Source organism: Falco naumanni, chromosome 7, assembly GCF_017639655.2.
Source record: "Falco naumanni isolate bFalNau1 chromosome 7, bFalNau1.pat, whole genome shotgun sequence".
Lineage (NCBI taxonomy): Eukaryota > Metazoa > Chordata > Aves > Falconiformes > Falconidae > Falco > Falco naumanni.
Window position 1 is genome coordinate 69,803,675 of NC_054060.1, and position 21,437 is coordinate 69,825,111.

At 36.4% G+C, this 21,437-nt stretch overlaps 1 protein-coding gene across 1 annotated transcript in view; it reads left to right on the forward strand.

Moving 5' to 3' along the window:
* MYBPC3 (myosin binding protein C3) overlaps positions 1 to 21,437 on the forward strand; it is a 64,307-nt gene extending 42,870 nt beyond the window's left edge. Inside the window, exons 25-34 of the mRNA XM_040602360.1 lie at positions 656 to 790; positions 1,973 to 2,140; positions 3,431 to 3,519; positions 8,574 to 8,769; positions 14,084 to 14,223; positions 14,955 to 15,114; positions 15,662 to 15,798; positions 18,302 to 18,488; positions 19,542 to 19,584; positions 20,098 to 21,437. Of these exons, the coding sequence (XP_040458294.1) occupies positions 656 to 790; positions 1,973 to 2,140; positions 3,431 to 3,519; positions 8,574 to 8,769; positions 14,084 to 14,223; positions 14,955 to 15,114; positions 15,662 to 15,798; positions 18,302 to 18,488; positions 19,542 to 19,552 (1,223 nt within the window). The 3' untranslated portion in view covers positions 19,553 to 19,584; positions 20,098 to 21,437. The remainder of the gene's footprint in view (positions 1 to 655; positions 791 to 1,972; positions 2,141 to 3,430; positions 3,520 to 8,573; positions 8,770 to 14,083; positions 14,224 to 14,954; positions 15,115 to 15,661; positions 15,799 to 18,301; positions 18,489 to 19,541; positions 19,585 to 20,097) is intronic.

Consider the following 21,437-nt stretch of genomic DNA (forward strand, 5'->3'; position numbering starts at 1 on the left):
GACCAAATTTAGCTAGTGTTCTTTCTGAACTATGGATTTCAAAAGAGCCATGACGCGTTCTGAAAAGATATAAAATAGCTGTATCTAACTGAAACAAAAACTTTTCAGCCCCAAAATATTTTTCTCAGGCATGTCTCTATTGCAAATGTGCAAATCAGAGCTAGTGTTTCTGTAAACACGTAAACCTAACTTTTGGTCATTTTTCTGCACCGTCAGAGGGAAGTGAGTGAAATAAAATTTCGCCACCGATTAATTTGGTCCTCTGATACTGTACATTTTGTCTAATTACAATCAGGGTGTAAGAACAGCATAAAAATTTTACATATTTTTATTCCTAGACTTTTTTGCAGACTCCTGCTGATAATTTCACTCCCTTCTACAACACTTCTTTTTTCATTGGCTTTTACTTATAAGGGAGCATATGTAACTAGGAACTACTTTAACTTCCTATTCCCCTCCCCATTGTAGGAACCTTATACTGCACTTCTATTAAATGAAGTATTAGGCATTACATTTTACAACCGAGCTTCAGCTAATTTTTATTAAAACAGACAGCGGTAGATAATTCAGCTGTTAATCACTTGTTCTATAGCCTTTGAATTCTCACAGTTATATTGCTATTTCTCAGAATTTACTTCTATGTATTTCCTTATAGCTCCTCCAAGTGAACCAACCCACTTTACAGTAGAAGATGTTTCTGACAGCACTGTTGCCTTGAAGTGGAGACCCCCGGAGCGTATTGGAGCTGGGGGATTAGATGGTTATATCGTGGAATACTGCAAAGATGGATGTAAGTAAGCATGAGGACTCAGCAGCAGCAAGTGAATGTTATCAAAATACTGTTCCAATAGCTTCACTGCAATATCTCAGTAAATTAACCATATCCAGTATCATTAAATTTGAACTCTAATCTATGACTAACAACCATCACCAGATTACTATGACGTGACTGTAAAACCACAAGTCACATCAACCATAACACAACCCTCACAATCATCATAAACTTTAGTGTAGAAAAATACTACAAAAATACTAGTGCTGTTCCACAGTCTCTACTATACTATAGAGCATTCACAAACCGCATATTTGTAAAGCCAATAAAACAACATGACCGTAACAACATCAGGCAATCTTTCAAGTAACTTACCTTAGCTCATTTAGTACTTGTGGTCTGGGAAGAGTGTAACTGTACCATATCCACAACATTCAACTTACTGTGATGCTACAATATAACATTTGTGTCAAAAACCCAACAAATGTATCACTTCAGTCATGAAATCTTCTCCGACACTAAGCTCAATTGCCATATAACCTAAACTAGGGGGTTTACAGGGTATAATTTATCCAGAATTAGTTTATAGTCTTTAATGAGATATCATCACAGAATTACCAGAATCCCTATGTCATCATCATAGAGTAATGATGTTATCAGTCATACTTCTGTGTCATTAGAATAACTAAGGAAGCCCTAGAATTCTGTTCTACAGTGTCAATTAAGAAGTTAATAAATCCCAACAGTTGTGTTCTCTATTATTGTTTTCAGCATATGCGGCTCTCACCCATCTGTTTGGACACCCACAGGAGATACACTTATTCCAAGAAAAATTAAATTAAGGCCTCACTTTCTTGCTAAAAATAGTTCCAAAATTCCCCCTACCCCCCACTAATGAAAATAAATTTAGAGAAGCCCTGCAGCATTAAGCTCCATAAAATGGGACATCCGAGGAACTACCCAAAGATGACTCACTTGCCCTTAGCTGTTTTGAATAACAAAGTGTACATATTCCTTAACTCCATGTGTAAACACACCTTCTAGATCCAGAGTTCTTTCTCCACGTTAGTTTATGCCCTTTTAAGTGTAGTATTGCATGTTAAATTCATTTTACCCTAACACAAATTTACTTTCAATTATAGAAAAGGCATCAGTTTGGAAAAAAAATATTATTACAATAAGCAAATCCTGTACTTGCAGCTACAGAATGGATTCCAGCTCTTCCTGGCCTAACTGAGCGCACATCTGCACTGATCAAAGACCTGGTGACAGGAGACAAACTTCATTTCCGTATAAAGGCTATAAACGTGGCTGGTGAAAGCGGGGCAGCAATCATCAAAGAGCCTGTTACCGTTCAAGAGATCCTGCGTGAGTATCTAGACTGAATAAATCTTACTCGTCTATTTCTTCTGGTCAAAATTTTGCTTTCTGAGTATAACACCCAATTTTGACTAGGTGCCTGATACATTCCAATTCTAAGAACATTACTATACTGCCCAGGTCTTGCATTTCTAAAGCATAGCTCTTAAAACAAAATCCTACTTGTTACTTTCAAAATATGGGTATTTTACCTCTTGTAAATAGCACTGTCACCCTTTATGAGACACTTTTTTTAGTTTTAGCTCTGTGCTGGAAAAGCTGTTAAATTACAGCAAAATGACCGCAGTGGCTATGGCAAGAGATCACTTTAAATAAAAGCCAGTTATCTATACTTGATTATCCTAGGTTATTAATTAACATCCTGTGTATCACCCAACAGCAGTAGATTATAAGTCATTTGACTGGAGTCCAAAAGATAAAGAGCTGCTAACAGTGGATTCCTCAGCCTTGACTCACACGACATGTCTGCCAGCGTCTCACTGACAGTAAAATGACTCTGTGTAAATGAAACAAAGTTGTAACGTATCTCCAAACCAAATGGACATTAAGACAGATACTCCAACTGTATTGTTAAGAAATACTTTCTGTAAATGACTAGGAAAAGAATAAGGAACACATGGAGAACATAAAAAGCTTTCCAAGGAGGTAAAGCAGGGACTAGATGAAAAAACATGCACTAAAGTCCTCATATTGTTGGTGAAGAGTAAACTGCTACAATGAGACTCCACTCCTTCCACCTCATAGAAAGAATTATAATTGAATGATTGTAAAAAAAAGTAAAGGAAATCCATTGATCAATCTGCTTTCAAAGTCCGTAAGTATCTCCAAATGGCAATTTACAAGGAGCTGCAGTAGCAACAGATTAATCAGTCTATAACCACTCTTTTACTCCAATACACTGTTGTCTCATCCTTTCTATAGAACTGATAAAGTTCCCCAAAGAAACAAAGTCCACACAGAAGGCTCACATCCAAGGGAAGTCACCCAGATCTGGCAGTTCAGATGCAACAGTTTCGTAAATCCTGCTGTCATTGAAACCTGCCCAGTTGTAAATACGTAACTGAGATTTGCAACTAAATTGGTATCTAATAGTCAAATATATTTGAAATTACTTAGAGAATTAGTTACTCCCCACCTATATAAACAGTGTTTGCACAATTTTCTTATGCTATCAAGTATCCAAGCCTCTCCTCTTTGGTGTTTTGTCTTATTCGACCTATAAGTAATATTACAAATTATCTAAAACTTTCTATTTAATGTACTAATGCTTAACTGCAGAGCGTCCCAAAATCTGGTTGCCACGCCATCTCAGACAGACTCTGGTGAAGAAAGTAGGAGAGACAATCAATATTGTGATCCCTTTTCAGGTATGTATCAGTTTCTATTGTGTCACGGTTACTTGTCATTACTTACCTAGAGTAGTTTCCCCTTATGCGAGTTCCCATTCCTTCACTGCTTAAGTAGTATTACATAATGTGTAGCTGATGATTTAAAAAAAACAAACAAACAAACAAAAAAAACCAAAAACCACCACGCTCAAACATTAAAGGAAGGAGGAAAAAAAAAATCATCACTCTTTCAGTCACAAATATTTTTTTTTTTTTTTACAATCAAAGTTTCTTACATAAATCCTCCTTTTGGGGAAAAAGTACTGTAAGTAAACACAAGCCTGTTCTTACTTATTGACCACAGGATGCATCTTGAAGAAAGCAGTACACGTAAGCATAAAAACTCAACCAACTACTTTTCTGGAGCCAAGGTACATGATGTTACCAGGCAACTTCTTTGTCAGAAGTGGTATGTTCATTTCTAAAAGGCTGACTACAAAAAAAGAGTTTGTACATAAACAATCAGCCCTATATACAGAATTTCTGCATATAGAAAGAATAGCTTGGGTATTACTGTATGTGAGCTCAAGGTGTAAAAACACACAGCATTCCAAGGATTATCAAAAGTGTATGCATGTAACTACACATGCTGCTATGGCATGTGCAAAACTGCTAAAATATACACACAGGCTGACCTAACCAGTTACCCTGTCTTTGCATTTTCTACAGCTGTATAAGCAACTATAAAGACCTTCTGTAAAATACCACATGTATTTTCTCAGATGCAAGACTATAATATTAATGCAGTGCAAGTATTAGTGTGTGAAAGGAAAAGGCTTTCTGAGTGAGACACAGGAAAAATTGTAAATTAAGATTCTGGTTCTGACAGAGATATCCTCAGTAATAATAAATATATCGTTTAATCTAATCCTCATTCATAATTTGAATAAACTAAAATCTCTTTGCTGTCCAGGGTAGACACTTATGAAAATGTAATCACTTCTATTAGCGAAAAGCTTTGAAATTGTCATGTAAAAGATGGTGGAGATAGGCAAAACATTTTTTCAGCAAGGGAGACATATGCACACATGGCCTATATTCTTTTTTGGTTTGGGTAATACCAATGAGGGGATCTACATAAGAGCAAAACCTATGTAAAATACAATATACATGTCTTTTGCCCTGTGGTTGCTGGGTTACATGAAAAGTTGGGTGGGTTTTTTTCACAAAGATGTATCTAACCAGTAAACAGTTGCAAACCAATACATGGAGGAACTGCCTTGAATTGCATGCTTGTACTGCTTGGACACCACATGCTTATTTTTTTCTTTCATGTTTCTTATCTCCAAAATTGCTAAAATGGCCCCTTCACTGAGGTCTAGCCACATGCAAAGTTCAAGATTTTATACCTGATATTTCTGAGTTATCTAAGTCTTTAAAAACATTATGTAAACAGATACTTTTGCTGCTTTTATGTCCGAGTTGAAGTTTGCAGAAAATTGACAAGCTGTCCCACAAGCAGAGGACTAGATAAAGTTAAAACATTTTATAGGTATGTGTCTTATGTCCCCTATATCACTACCTTCCCAGCATAATAACCCCCCTCTTTTGCTTAGAGCAGCCTCATGGTGATATTCCCAGAGATTTGCCTGTTTCTTGCCCTACTCCCCTCCATAGTCCTAGCTGACATCTCCTCCGCTCCCCAGGCCAGGGAAAGTACATGTAGCAACTAATCCTGAGCTTCACTTATCCTGCCTGATCATTCAGCCGTTGCCAAACAAAACAGATAAGGACCAAGTCTTCCCCGACTTTTCCTCAAGTAGAGGCACTAACTGAGGTTTTGGTATCTCACCCTGTCATTATTCATAAAACTGTACTAAGCTCATCTTGTACACTGCCAGATTTAGCCAAAATGAACTAACCGATTCAAAAGTTGAGCAGCTGACTGACAGTCGAAATCATGTGCTGGTATAAACTCTTGCATTCTAAGAGGTAAGGCTAATAATAAAAAAAAAAATCCACCAAACTTTAGCCTGAGAACAAAACCAGGGGATTTTAATTAAAAGGTATTTGAGTGAATTGAGTTCATAATAGTGTTGAATTGCAGCTATAGCTGTAATTCTTAATACTGCAAAAGCTATTTGGAATGCACAAAATTGAGGAACTTTCAAAAAAAGCAAAGCAAAAAGCACATTTCACTTCACATTTTGAAAAGGTTTAAATCACTGACAATTTTTATCAAAGGAAATAATCTAAGTAGGTATGATTGCAATCTTCAAGTTACAAAAATGATATAGGAGAAAATACATAAATACTGGAATTATGTGAACCCTGAGCTAGGGAACACAAGCAGGTAGAATACTAACTAAACTAATTAAAGTGTCAGTCAATGTCTTACACTATTTACAGTTTCTGTGCAACCCTGGCAGTGACCTCTGTGGTGACTACTATGTCATTTAACACTGAAATTCTATTAAATACCTTGTCAAGGTATCCTGGGCTAAATGCTATTTTCAAGTCTATTCAAATCTGTACATTAAAACGCACAGAAAAGAACAAGTACAACGTTACTACTAACTCCTTCTGTTAAGTGCACTAAGCAGGTGGGACATTCTGCTGAAAGGAAGGGAGTGAACACATTCTTGTTTTAAAATAAACTACATGGGCACATGATTGAAGGGATATTATGTACTATTAGTGGATTAAATTCACATAATTACTAAGCAGTTTTCTTGCCCATCATATATGTGTGAACATCTAAAAGCACTTAAATCAGGTCTCCCCTGGCAGTAAACTCCCTGAAGTTTCTCTGATGTGTTATTTACACGTTGTCAGTCACTGTTCTCTCTCAGATTACCTATTACACATTGCAGAAATCCAATCCTCTGAGAGATGTATTAGGAACATGCTTTCTATCTGTTTATGCTTTTCACAGTCTATAAATATAAGTAGTATATGAAAACCAATCCTTGGAACACTTGCAATCTTCCACTGGCACTCATAACACCTCAAAAAAGGAGGTGCTGTGAGTGCACATATCTGACCAACCACACTAGAACAGCAGCAGCAAAGCTTGATTTACAGTCAAGATACTTCTTACGGTAAAGATAATGCTATGGCTTCTCACATCCATTTTTGCCAAAATACTTAGAGCCAGATCCTCAATTCCCCTCAGTCCTCAATCCATCAAGAACTATTAAATCTTGTAATCAGTCTGAAAACCTAGCCAAGTATTTGTCCTGACACATTATTAGAAATTTAAATAAGATTTCCATATAATTATACCATATTAAGTAGATTATTTTCAGTTTGAAAGCATTCCCCTAGCCAAAACTTTCAAGCAAAATCCTTCTATCATTTTGAAAGAGACACACTAGTGGAAAGTAAAATAGAGTGAATTCTTGTAAAGTTCACCAGTAATTAGACAGGATATAGAAAAAAAAAACCAAAACAACCACACAACAACAAAACCCACATCCTTTTACTTGTTCAAGTATTCCTACTATACCTTCCAGCTGAAGAAGAGAAGCTCTGTCTTCCTTTACCAGGTTTTTGTAAAGGTTCTATGAAATGAGACCAGAGTAAAGGTACATTAGAACTGAACAAAATAATCTTGCATCTAATATTTCAGAGCTACAGGCCTGACGTGACTATACCCTTAGCAGAAAGCAGTAAGAAAATCAGTTACAAGATGGGGAAAACGGAAGATCCAAAACCATTGCTCATTCAGAGTTTATTGTTAGGCCAGATGTAAAATTAGTTACAATACATCTGACTATTCAGATGTCAGAGAAAAGAACAAGTACTAAAGAAGAGTGATTTCTAGGTGTTTTAGAAGTCCTTTAAGCATAATCTTGGCCTGACTCTTATAAAACAAGTTTTGTTCTAATACCACAGAAAAATTATGCTGCACAGAGTTTCTGATCAAATACCAGAAAAAACCTGAAACAAAGGTGTAGCAAAGCACAAAGATTTTTTTTTCTGCCTACCTTTAGGCACCTAACCCAGGAGTATCTTAATCTCCTGTAGCCTAAGGAAAAGATGCAGTCTTAAAGAGCTATTCCAGCCACCCAGTGAATCGAGGAGCCTTCCAGAGGTGCTCTCTCTGCTGTTTACTAGAGGCGCAGGGCAGTATGTGTCCTAATTTCACTGCCTTGGGCTTCAGTTCCAGAGCAGCCTAAGCTGACCTGCCTGCTGGCTTGGATGATCTCACTTTCCCTCCCCACCCATTTGAGCTACTCCTGGCATTCATCTAGCCCCGTGCTGCACCATTTCACCATGTTAACCTAGCAGAAACTTTCTTCTAAAAAAAAACAACAACAAAACACCAAGTTATTTTCTGCTAGATTAACTATACAGTTAATAAATATGATACAATCTTTTCCTGTTTTCTTGGGATTCTTGGTTTGGAGCCAAACACTTTAAAAGAACTAAATATAATCTACCAGTTTTCCTGGAAATGGCCAAGTGACAGTGATGTAAACCACAGATATCTTACTGATTCCACAACGTCATCTTCCATGGGTGTAGCAACACTGACTACTTAGGTTGACAGTCCCAAAAAAAATTTTTACAGTGCAGAAGTAATTTTACAGTAAGATTCACATCCCAAGACTTCAAGATAAAAACAATTTTTCAGAAGCTCTTAGAAGTGTCCGGGGATAGAAAATCAAATGTTTTAAGAAAGGGAGAAGAGGGGAAAAAAGCTAATAAACTGCTCTAATATTAAAGACTTGTGTTACTTAGCAATAATCAGAGCAAGCCAGATCCACTGACGGCTTCACAGATGCCTGGGAAAGAGTACAAGAGCAGCACAAGTATATTTTTTCTGGATTTGTTCTCAACATAAATTCAGTCTCTTTTCTAACTATAACTAAACAGCATCTTTAGGGCATGGTGCCACTAAACTACACAGATGGGAGCAAATATTTGCAAGAAAACACAAATTGCAAAGTATTTAAACTTTACTATCTCAACCCTGCCTATTAAAGTAGGCTTTCTAGATCACAAAGAAAAAAAGCCCAGAAAAATGAAAAATTGAAATCTATTACAGCCTAAAAAAAAAAAAAAAATAATCCTTTTTTCCTCTTCAGGGTAAACCAAGACCCAAAATCATTTGGATGAAAGATGGTCAAACCCTAGACTCCAAAGATGTGGGAATTCGGAACAGCAACACAGACACAATCCTTTTCATCAGAAAGGCAGAGCTTCATCACTCAGGAGCATATGAAGTCATTCTTCAGATAGAAACCATGACTGATAAAGTTGCAATAACAATACAAATCATAGGTAAGAACCTGACAACATCAAAAGTAAGCATATCATACAAAATAAAATAGTGGCCATACTGAGGCAATCCAAAGATCCAGCTACCCTCCAGATCCCTTCTCTGACACTGGTTGCTAGCAGGTGACTAGAATAAAGCTCAGAGCAGGGCTACCATGTCACTTTGTCTTCCTGGCATATTATCCCAGCTTGAAATGATCTGTTTCCTAGAGACTTTTGTGAAGGGAGAGGGATTAGCTCTGTGTCACACAGCTCTTGAGGGATTTTTCTTGCATGATTTATCCAGTCAGTCTTTTAATCCATGTCTAATTTCAGAATCAAAACATGCTTTCATAAGGAATTTTAGTTTAAGCGCACGTACAACTGCCTATTTGGGGTGGTGGGGTGGGGTGGTGGTGTTGAGTCTCTCTCCTGATACAAAATTCTATAGACATCAAATGAGGCTATCAGAAAAAACATGATTAATTATTCACCTTTTCCATACTACAGCCTTCAGTCACACTCTCCTCAGTTAACTTCCTCAAGTTTTAGGCTCTTGATTTATTTTCAAAAAAGATGCCGTTCCATATCTTTGATCATCTTTTATCACCCTTCTTTTTACCACTTCAAGTGCGATAGAAAGAATTTAAAACTTCTGGTGTTCTTGGGAATAGCCATATTGTCCTCAAGAAAGGAAATATGAATCCTGGAATGCATATACTCTTACTGGGTTTTTTCACCAGATGAGGACAGTGAGGATAAAATCATTCACTAATATACCATATTAATGTTCCAAGAACTAGAAATGACAACCAGATACAGTCCTGTGAATTTGGAAAATTCACATTTAATGCCTTATTCTGTTAACAGCATCTAGTTAGCTTGAGGCTTGGTGGAAGCTTATTCTCTGCTATACAATTTCTATTCTCTTCTCTATTTTCTATATATCGTTATATATATTATTTATTTTCATCATATATTATATAGCATATTAATAGATATAATTATATATTCTATAGCATATTATTATATATATAAAATTATATATTCTATTTTCATTTTAAAGAATGCATTGCCAAAGTTTCAACAACTTCACTTAGGATTTTGAGAGATATATTCAGAGATCTTGCCTACTCAGATAATTCATTTCAGCCAGAGCTCTTCTATTTCTCATTAGAGCTTTACATAACATTCTTGATAATTGTTTTTACTTCTCCTTCCCCACACTTTCACTCTGTCATCCAAAATTTCCTCCAATGTATCAATACATTTTAGACTATGTATCTTGGAACAAAAAGAGTATATAAACATAACTTCAGAATTAAAGATATAACGCTGGCTGTATTCTGCTTAAAATTTTATAAAATAACATTGGCAGAATAGGTATGCAGTGGTGCCAACAGCAAACAAGAAAGGCATAAAAAATTGGAGGAAGTATGTTTTAATAGGACCAGCTGCTTCTGCTAAAAATGGCTGCAGTTCTGCCACAGCAAAATAAGTAAATAGCAGCTAAACCAAAGTAACTCCAACAAACTCGGGTAAAGGGGAACGGTGCACCCTAGACACCAAAACACCTTTCTATAACTGGTTAGTGACTCCAGATTCCAGCACATAGCTCTTACAGCACAGTGCCAAGTATCTTCCACCCATTCTCTGGTACCGTAGAAAGGCATAAAAACACATACATATGCCATTGTCAAAGAGTTATTTTATATAGAAAATGAATGGCTGGAAAAAAGCAACTGATCTTATCACACAGATTAATACATGTCAGAATTGGAGGACAGGCTTTGAGCTTTTTACCTCTTGGGCAGCTTGCACAACTGAAAGGGAATAAAAAAATTTCACTTCATTCCTGGCCAATAAGAGACAGGGCTTGTAAAATACAGAGATACTTCTGCAACCAAGGCATCTACTCAGATTCTCGATTCTGAAACTCTCATCAGAACTACCTCTTGTCAATTCTATCAACAGCACTTTTTGCTCTTCAGATCATATATTCTCTTGGTAGGAGAAATGTGGGTGATTCAGGTGCTCTTTCTATACTACTAGTAATGCTTTAGGTGCTTTAGAATGGCATGCTGAAAAGCCAAGTCAGGCTTTCAGAGAGAGAATAAATCCGTCAGTGACCTTTTGAGGTGTCTGTTCACCAGCTAACTTCCTTAGGCAAATGTCTACTTGATGAAGGAGTAACGCTTGTAGCTTCAGCCCTTATTGGTTTTGGCGTAAGGCAAGAATGCAGATAGCCAAAAGCTCTGCTGCGACGACAAGTCACAGGTCAGTTCTAAACAGGAGCAAACACTTCTATTATTGCCATCACCTTCCCATACTGCCAAAATAATTGCTGCGGTTTACTCAAGGCCTATGAAATATAGACTTTTACTACAGAAATACAGTATATTTTGAATACTTATAGAAAAGGTCTCAGATTATGAAAATATCTCCAATCTCTGAAAAATACAGTTCCCTCAGCTTTTCCCTCCTCTACATGAATCAACAAATCATGCCTTCTCTTGACCAAAGCAAACCTCAGTTTTTTGGGTTTTGGTGTGTGTTTGGTTTTTTAAAGTGGAATTATATATCATTCTCATTATGTGTTATATTTGAAAAGGTAAGTTATCATTTCTTTTTGAAAGATGATTGGCACTATCTCTTCTCCCCATTCTATTGGATTCATTAGTATGCAAAAATCCTCAGACAAGCTTGTGCTGAAGGTAGCAGAATATTTCCCCAGAACATAAATTGCCACTCCAACAGTGTCCTACATAGGAAAATAATTTGTTACAGATGCATCACTAGGATTAATTCTCCCATCCTTTGTTCACCAGCTAGAGATGTACTGGTGAGTACTGAGAAAGGAATATTCTACAATTCTACAATGGAATTTTGAATAGATATTCTTGCATATTGCATTATCTCATCAAACCACAAAGATGAAAAATATAAAAATCCATTTAGCAAATTTATCCATCTCTACCTTTTCTAAGACTGTCCTTTGTAAAGCCTTACAAGTCTTGAGGCTTTCAGGACTCTTTTTCTTTATTCTATCTATACCACCATGGGTAGAATTAATAATTTATTAAAAATGAAAAAGGGATTATTTAATACATCATTGAGTTCTTATCACATAGTAATCTAATAGCAGGTTAAGGCTTAAAGTCTTCTTCTGTTGTTAACGTAGTCATACTCTGAAATCGTTCCCCCCAAAATCATATCTGTATCTATGCACACATAGATAAGAATGCCTTACAGATATTACACACACACATTCTGAAGTCTAACTCTTCCAGTAATTACTGAATTAATGAATGACCTGCCATCCTGTTATTTTCAGTTTTCAAGGGAGGTTTGCAGATAACTGCTTTTAGGTAGTTAGGAGCAGTAAGGCACAGGCTTCAAAATTACCTGTCCAGTGAGGCCTCCCCAAAAAGTGTTCTTTTGCCTTCCGTTTCACCTAGGACTGTGGTTTTCTTCCATTTATCAATCTCTTCCTATAGGATTTAAACCAACTACCATCACCAGGATCTCCACAGTTTTTGACAAAACATTGTGTAAGGACCTGTTAAAACAAAACAAAAACCCAAAAATCCAACAAACTAACCCTGTTGTTTAGATATATCTGTAGGTAAAAACGCAGGAAAAATACTTGTAAAACTAGACAGATACTGTGGAGGGTTATAACAGCAGGTAGACTTGAAAATAAATAATAAATTGCTAAATGTCACAATATCTGCCTACTATGAGATTATAATACACTTAATTCAGGGCTTGTAGAGCTTTGTCCACTGAAACTGTTGCAGTTTTCATATGTAGCATGCAAAATTCTTCTCTTCAAATCTATTCTGATTGATTGGCTTCTGTCTAACAAAGAGACACATCTAGAATATATCTAGATTTTTGAAGTTGCAATTCAAGGTAACAACATATACATTTCCACATCTTCATAAGCAACGTTGTGCTTTTGGCATTACCATTCCCTATTTGAGAAACAGGGAAGAAAAAGAAAGGAGGCTTTACCTGAGGTTGGTAGCTGTTGAAAAACACAGAAGACTGCAGCTTTTTCTCTGAAATGTTAGTGTAAGAGAGGAAGGAAGAGAACAATAAATGGAATGAGAACAATGCATTCCATATTCCTTATTGAACTTCATGCAGTGTTCTAGTTGGTTCCAGCGTTTTGCAATTTGAAGGACAAAAAGGGTTAAAGATAGTTATAAAACAGTCTTTGATTCCCAAGTATGTCAGTGAAAAGAGAATTAAAGCGTGTTATGCTTTGACATCGAAAGTCACAGTTCCTCTAATAACAATCAAAGGCTGGTTTATTATTGGTTTACATATCCCTCTTTAAGGAAATACATGACAAACAACCTGTAGTTACATTCCTTTGTGCCTTGCCCATCTCAAACCTACATCTGTCAGATTATTACTATTTTCTTCATTTTTCCAGCTTAGCTCAAAACAGGAAGACAGTTTCCATTCAAATATCTGGAATGAACCCAAACTATCCTTCACTTAATCACAAAACCATCTACCCAGACCTAACTATCATCTCCCCAACAGGACCTGTAACTGTGAAAAACAGCCCAACATATTAGAAAGGGGAACTAGAATCTTCAAATTAAAACAGACAGGAATTATTACTTAATAAAGCCAATTTAAATGTTACATTTGATTAAACAACATAGGTATAAATATGAATGAATGATCCTTAAAAGAAGGAAAAATATTATAATTTCATAACATATATTCTTCTACATATTTCCACATATCTTACAATGGACATAGACTTCTGTACCTCTTTGAGATTTCACTCTTTTTCTAGTTTTTACAGAGAAATATCACTGGTGGGCAAACTAACAAGGACAGGCAACAGGAAAAAAAAGTGTCAGCCAGTTCCCAAATGGCTGGCCTTCCTTACCTGAATATATACCCAGTTGCCTTTGTTGTTTGTATTACTCTCAGCGTACCTAAATAGCTGAGAAATTGCACTGAGGTAACAAAGTAAAAACTGTAGTAAAAGAATTAATCACACACAGCCAAACAACACAAACTTCTTACTCCATTTTAAGTAAGAGTTTGTCTGGTTCCAGCATTACTAAGTCTACTGCGTCATCCAATTCTCTGTAGGTTTCAGGCCTCTCAGAGGAATATTAGGAGGGTATTTGAAAATTTCCCAACTTTCCTGTTTACAGTTTCAACTTCATATAAATGAAGTGTATTGCTACGGAACAATTATAGAAGGCTATCAAGTTCTATTTTTTCCCTGCATGGGAGGAAGTGACAAAGCTCTTAGATCTTGAATCAAAAGCTATGGGTTGTTTTTTTCATGTCTTCTCTGCAGACAAGCCTGGTCCTCCTCAGAACATAAAGCTTGTAGATGTTTGGGGATTTAATGCAGCGCTGGAGTGGACACCTCCACAAGATGATGGCAATGCGCAGATCTTGGGCTACACAGTCCAGAAAGCTGACAAAAAGACAATGGTAAGAAATTGCACTGAGTCAGTGACTTTGTATGGAGTTTAACCTACTACTTGCTCTGGGAACAGAGACTTGAGAAAAACAGTTGAATACTTGATTCTCAGTTGTGTGTCCAAGGTATCCTATGGCGTATCAGAGGCAGCTAAACATCAAAGAACAGAATCTAAAAAGAACCAAAAGGCTAAGTATAGAACTGTGTAAAGCGTTTGGTAGAAAATGTAGAGAGAGACACCTAGCCTGCCCCATCTGTGGTGGATGGATAGCTCTTCTCAGAAGGTGGAATTATTTTTCAAAAATGCCAGGATAAACTGAAGGGGAGGGAGGAAGAGCTAAGACCTGAGGTCCAATGCTAAGCACACTAGGGTATACACTGGGGGAGGTATGTATGCTAATCAAACTGGAAAATGTGCTCTCATGGAAGGCCCCATAAAGTAGTCATGTTCCAACGACACATCCTGGATCACGTTTCCCAGATATGAGTCGGGGTAGTGTAAAGAGTTTGAGTTTTTTCCTCCAAATGCAAGTATTCACCTATCATACCAGCCAGAAAACAAAAGTAAGAAAATTTATCAGTTGATCTCCACAGGAAGCAACATAATATTCATTTCACAGGCTACTGTTAAATACTTGTCTACCTGTCTTCTCCTTGTAGCAAGAAGGATCTCTCCATACCAAAACTAGCACCATGTCTGACCTCTCATAGCATCTTTCTAAACAGTATAGTCTTGTTACAGGAATGGTATACTGTTTTTGATCACTATCGTCGCACAAACTGTATAGTGTCAGACCTGATTATGGGAAATGAGTATTTTTTTCGAATCTTCAGTGAAAATTTGTGTGGATTGAGTGAAACTGCTGCAACCACCAAAAATCCTGCCTATATCCAAAAAACAGGTAACATATTCTTCAAAAAAAAGATCACAAAAGCTGCTAAGTACCAGAAGTAATACACTGGCAAATGAAAAATACAGTATTACTAGATGCACCACTAGAGATATTTTCATTACTTAGTAACCAGCACTTGTATTTTAGTATCTAGACAGATCTCCTTTACTAACACAAACACCTGTTCAAAAATATTTAGTCACAGTGTCTTCTTAAACTATATTATTTTAAGAAAATAATACAGCTGGGTTTTATTCTTACATTCTGGGGTTAAAAGTTTAAGATGTCTGTGGTGAAGACTTCCCCTGCAGACACACGGCTTTCATATTTTTAACAGAAGCTGAAAACCCATGATTGCCAGGACCTTTTACATTATCTAAAGCATTAAATGAGAGATGTTTTAGAGTGAAGTGAATGTGAAGATTTCTTATCTCATAAATGCCATAGTGTTGAAGCTTCTTTAAATCATACAGACAAATTAAATAACAAATAGATTGTATACAAGTCAACAGGATTGAAAACACAGTTCTTACTATTTTGTTTCTTTGAATTGCAGGCACCACTTACAAGCCACCTACTTACAAAGAACATGACTTCTCCGAGCCTCCTAAATTCACTCACCCTTTAGTAAACCGTTCCGTGATTGCAGGATACAACACCACACTCAGCTGTGCTGTAAGAGGAATCCCCAAGGTACAGATTACATCAACTCTCATTGATAGCACAACAAGCCAAGATACCACCTTAGAATTCATGCCAGTTCAGTGTGACTGGAGTGTAACACAACTTGATTTAAAAAAAAAGTAAGAGTCATCCAATAATCTCCCACCGCACTGATGCTTCACCAGAATGCATAGTGCAAGCATGTGCGTGGCTACACATAGAACCAGGTGGGCAACACAGTAAAGGAGATAGAGGAAAGGACAGTCATTGCTTATGGTAACACCATACCATTGAAAATGTACCATGTATACATAAAATCTACTCAATGAAGAAGGTAAAAAACAAAAAAGTACCTTCCCACAATGTGTATTTGTTTTCTCTTCAGCCTTTCAAGAGCAGCTAATATAATATACTGTTCCATCAACCTAAACAATACATAGAAACACCAGTTCTTCTATTACATCAACAATTTTCAGAGTCAAGAGTTATTTTGCAAAACTAACTAGAATAAGGCTGCTGTCATGTATGAAGTTTTGGGGCTTTTTATTTTTTTGAAATCTCACCGGAATATTTTCTCAGTTTAAATATATTTGTTGAAGTCTTGTCAAAAAGATGTACTTTTTTTGTTAGTCAGGAACAAGCAGTAAAAACTGTTTCAGCTAGGAGCTAAATTTAGGTTTCTCAAAAAAGGGAAATAGGCTTTTTGTCTGCAGTGAAGGAATTTACCATATTATGACATAATCTTGTCATAATATTAAATTAGTACAATCACCGAAAAAATGCAGTACCTTTTTCCCTTGCCCTTATATCTGCTTATTTCCAGCTCCTCTCCCTTCCTCCTACCTGCACAAGGATCTAATAGCTACACAGCAAAACATGTGAGATAATTGCTCAAAGTTCAAATTAACTAAAAAAAAAAAAAAGTCTTAATGTAATCATTTGCTGCAATTCATTGGATGAAGGAGTGTTAAACAAAACTCAAATATAAAAAGGAAGCATACCCATGCAAGGAGCTGCAAAATAACATGAACATTATAGAATACCAGCAACTGTAGGCAAAATCCATCCCCCAGTAGCTTCCTTGGATTCATCAGGAAATGACAGTAACGATATTCCCTCTCGGTTAACCAACTTTTTCTGCATCTGTATCCACTTAATTTGGTTTCCACGGTTTTAAGAAGATTCTGTTAAGTACAGTAATCACAGGTTTTTAGGTCTGAGCATGCTTGCTCTTCCTTCCACATTAGCCCGAAGGATACAAATAGTCCTCATCCTTCAGTACATCTAATACTCTTAAAGCAACTTTTCCAGATACATTTGTGTACTTGCATTGCCCAAATTAACCTTAGCAAAAAGTTTCTGTACCTACTGCAGAGCTCTGCAACAGGTATTCTCTGTGAAAACAACCTTCTATTAACAGAGCTTTCCAATTCTGAATAACTGTAGATTATCAAGTAGACCTCAGATATAACCCGTATGGCACGAAAAAGTTACCACTTCTAGCAGAGCCAATATTTGTGCCCTGGTGGAAGTGTTGAAGTAAAAGACACACCCAGAAAGATAGAGGCCATAGGAAAAGAAGCAAAAGAAATTTGAGGCAGGAAAAAATCCAGCTAGTATCTTTAAAGAAAATTAAGCATGCTAACTGGGATGCACTGAATTGTCTATCACAGGTCAGAGACAAAAGCAATTCAGTAGATTTGAAAGCACTCTATAACTATAAAACAGTGCAGCAGTTTGGTGGTTTGTTTGGGGTTTTTTTTTTTGGGGGGGGGGGGGGGGTGGATGAAAAAATGGAAAACGTCAATTCTGAAAGTAAAATAGATGAATACAAAGCTTGGTCTCCTACTCTTCAAAGCTTATTTCTTCACTGTATGTACTAACAAGCCTGAAATAAACAAAACCAGTTGGCTTTCTATCAGATTTTTCATTTTCAAAATCTCATTTATAAAAATTAATGGCACATTTCAGGTACCAGAAACAAACAAAATGACTTGAATAAGTACAGAGCCAACTACTTTATTACTCAGCTGAAGCCAACAGGAACTTTATTTTGAAATTCCTGAAGGTGCTAAAGATATGCTGAATCCTTTCCCAGCCCAACACCAAGTTGGCCACCTAACATCTGTGGACATTTATGATACTTCTGCTCTAATAATCTGTGCATTTTAATCCCCCTTCTGTAAAACAGTTGAAGGATTCAAATATATTTTAATAAGCACAATTAAATAACTCCTGAAGGAATGAATTTGCTACTGGTTCATAGGGTGGAGTTTTTTAAATTGTAGTAAAAAAGGGTACAGACCTATATTCTCTACATGCTATGAGAGCTAAATACCGAACATTTGAATTATTAGTTTCATGTGTTTGTACCAAATAAGGAGATGTTCCTTGAAAAATTATTAACGCTGCTGTGTAATATGTAGCTCTCATAACGCACAAGCCTTTGATGGCTAAATTAAAGCTGCAAGATCAGCTGTAAGTCTTCCACTTTCTGCATTTTATTTTAAATTTTTTCCTTTGTGTTCTTCAGCCAAAGATATTCTGGTACAAAAACAAAATGGATCTCTCTGGGGATGCCAAATACCGCATGTTCAGTAAACAGGGCGTGTTGACCCTGGAGATCCGGAAACCCACTCCATTTGATGGTGGCTGTTATACCTGTAAAGCTGTTAACGAGTGTGGTGAAGCTGAAATAGAGTGCAGACTGGATGTCAGAGGTAATCTAATGAACCTTATGGATAACTAGTACTGCAATGAAGAAAGATTAACAGAGATCTTAAACATATATTTCTCTTTTATCTTACTCTGACTTCTTCTGTGATATAAGAAGTTTGGTAATTATGTACACCAGCAAGATGGTGTTTTTCATTCTGAACTGTTATAAAGTTAGGTTACTTGCTAGGTAATACAGGTCTGAAGGTGGACTTTATTATGCTTCTAACTTCTAGAGAAGCTACTTAGCACTGGAATGGAAGTCTACCTACCAACACCGCAGTGTGGATGATTTTATTAGCCTTTCTGCCATACTCTAACTGAAAGTTTTAAATTAAGTCATTAGCCACATGTAAAAGGTAACACATGCTACATCACAAACATCTTTCAAACACTGCTCATTTATTTTGTTTATCAAAAGAGCCAGGAAAAAGAAGTCACAATAAAAAATATTGACTAAATATTTTGGTAAAGTTCCTACTAATGTATCTGTTTGCCAATACAAACATAAATAACACCACTGCAAGTGCTCTTCAAAAGCTGAACGAGCTGTGAAACTGATGCACGTAATGGGCATTGGCAGAGCTCAGCCTGCAGCGCAGCAAGCCTGAAGGCAGCTCTGTGCAGCAGTTCAGCGTTTTATTCTGCACTAAGTCAGGACTGCGTGCATACAGTGCACCCTGGAGTGCAGCCACAGGTATCCTCACGGGGTCTTGGCAGCAAGCAATTTCACTGCATTAGTACAATGATGAACCCAGACTAAGAACTCTGAGATGTTTAGCTAATTGATGCAGCAGCTCATTAAGACATGCTACTTTCAGTTCAATGGCTAGCTCAAGTATTTCTGTTCAGTGCTATACTGTACAGCATAGATATGGCTCAAAGCTTAACATAATCATCCTCTAAAGCTTGTTTTCAGAACATTAAATCTCCTTGGAATCATCAGATAAAAGCAACTGCTATAAAGCTTCCATATTTCACCTTCAGCACCAAGCCTCAATTTAAAATTAGCATCCTTTAATGTCTGACAGATTTTTATATTTTTTTTAATTCTCCAGCACCTCAGTAATACTCTGCATCTCATTGCATCTGCAAGTCAAGGTACGAATCAAAATAATTCAGCTGGATAAAGAAGCAATGGCTGTTTGGTTAGATATAAAATTAAACAGTCATTAGAAATTAATTTTAGAGTCTTTATGGAATTTTTAGTGTGTTGGCAGGGGGTGTGTATGCTTGTTTTGATTTCTGTTTATTTTTTCAATGATCATATTAAAATCACATTCCTGTAAGATAAATTATCTTGTTTATTTTAAAGCCAGGATTTCAGGCCTCAACCTTTAATATGTGCCAATGTAAAAGTATGTAAGCATAACAGAATACTTTGTTGACTTTTTTCCTTAACTCACTACAAGCACTCCCTCCAGACTTCATTAATATAGAGCTAATTATTATCAATAATCTGTGTACATTGCTTTAACCAAACAAGCAGAGTTAAAGTTACAATGCATCTAAAAAGTTTAATACACATTTTAGACTTCAAAAAAATAAAATGCTATAATAAACAATCAAGTAATGTATTTGACAATAAATTCTTCTCCTCATTCTCTGTCTCAGCATTGGAATAGAATTTGAAAAGAAGAAAACTGAAGAAATGAATGAAGGATGATCTCAGCTACATTTATGAGTCCTGCTCACCTTAAAAGTCGTTTAATATATGTGTACTAGGAGGCGGCAGTATCTTGTGTCCTGCTTACTCCGCATATTTTCAGACAGTATTTCCTCTTTTCATACATCTGTTTTAGTTACATTGCCCCCATCTCCATGTGAAGAAATTCAGAGAAATAAAGATAAAACTTTCTCCCATTACATGCATATGTCTAAAAACCCCCAAGTATTAGTTACATGCAAACTCAGTCCATTTAGTAATGTCTGAACCTAACAAATTCCCCACTTCTACAGTTGACTCCATACTCTCTTCTCAGAATTCTGACATTCTTTGTAAGAAGTAGCTCAGAATAATGAAACAGTAACAAATTACTTGTAATATTTAATCACCTTTCATTATACTTTCTTTGCACAATATACAATCTTTGCACAATAGAAAGTAAGTTTTGTTCCTGCTGCTTTTACTGCCGGTGCTTGAAATTGCCACTTCTGTGCTCTTGAGCAGATCTTTGTAGAAACATATCTGAAACACACCATTTAGGCATCTCTGGCTAAATCCACTGTTCTGCTTTACATAGAAAATATTTCTTTGACAATTACTCACTACTGGTTTTCTAGCTTTTAAAAAGACACCAGCATAGAATTCCAGTTACTAGATGTTTCTGCAACCAATCATAGGCATCATACAGACATAATTTTGTACATCACACAAAACAGTGAAAGACTTAGCAAGAAAGATTATTTGCACGTCAACAAAAGATTTGAAAACAAAAATTTGTGATAAGTGCAATAAACTTACTGTCATCAAGTATTACTGAAAGCTTTTGAATGTCTATGAATGGTATGTATGTATTTTTGCAGATAATTTTGTCTAATCAAATGACACAATAGCATTTTTGGCTACTCACTAGTTTGAATAGAATTTTGGTTGGGGGTTTTTGGTTTTGGTTTTTGTTTGTTTTGGGGTTTTTTTGACCTGCAGTAGCTGTTAGTTTCTGACTGGAGAGTACTTTTTCACAATCACAGTACAAAAGAAGGTGGAAAGATCAAATAAATCCAGGAAACACTGCCTTTCAAAAGAACCAACACAAAGGAACTGAAGTAATACTGCTGCCCTGCCTCCAACATGCCAGTTGAGATGGGAAAGCACGTCTGACACAGTGTTAAGTTGTACTAAACAAGCAAATACGTCTTCATAATAAAAACACTGATGAAAATGAGATGTGCATTTTGATTATTCTATTTTGGCATCAGAACAAAGAAGGGTACTCCTCTAAAAGCAAAGTCAG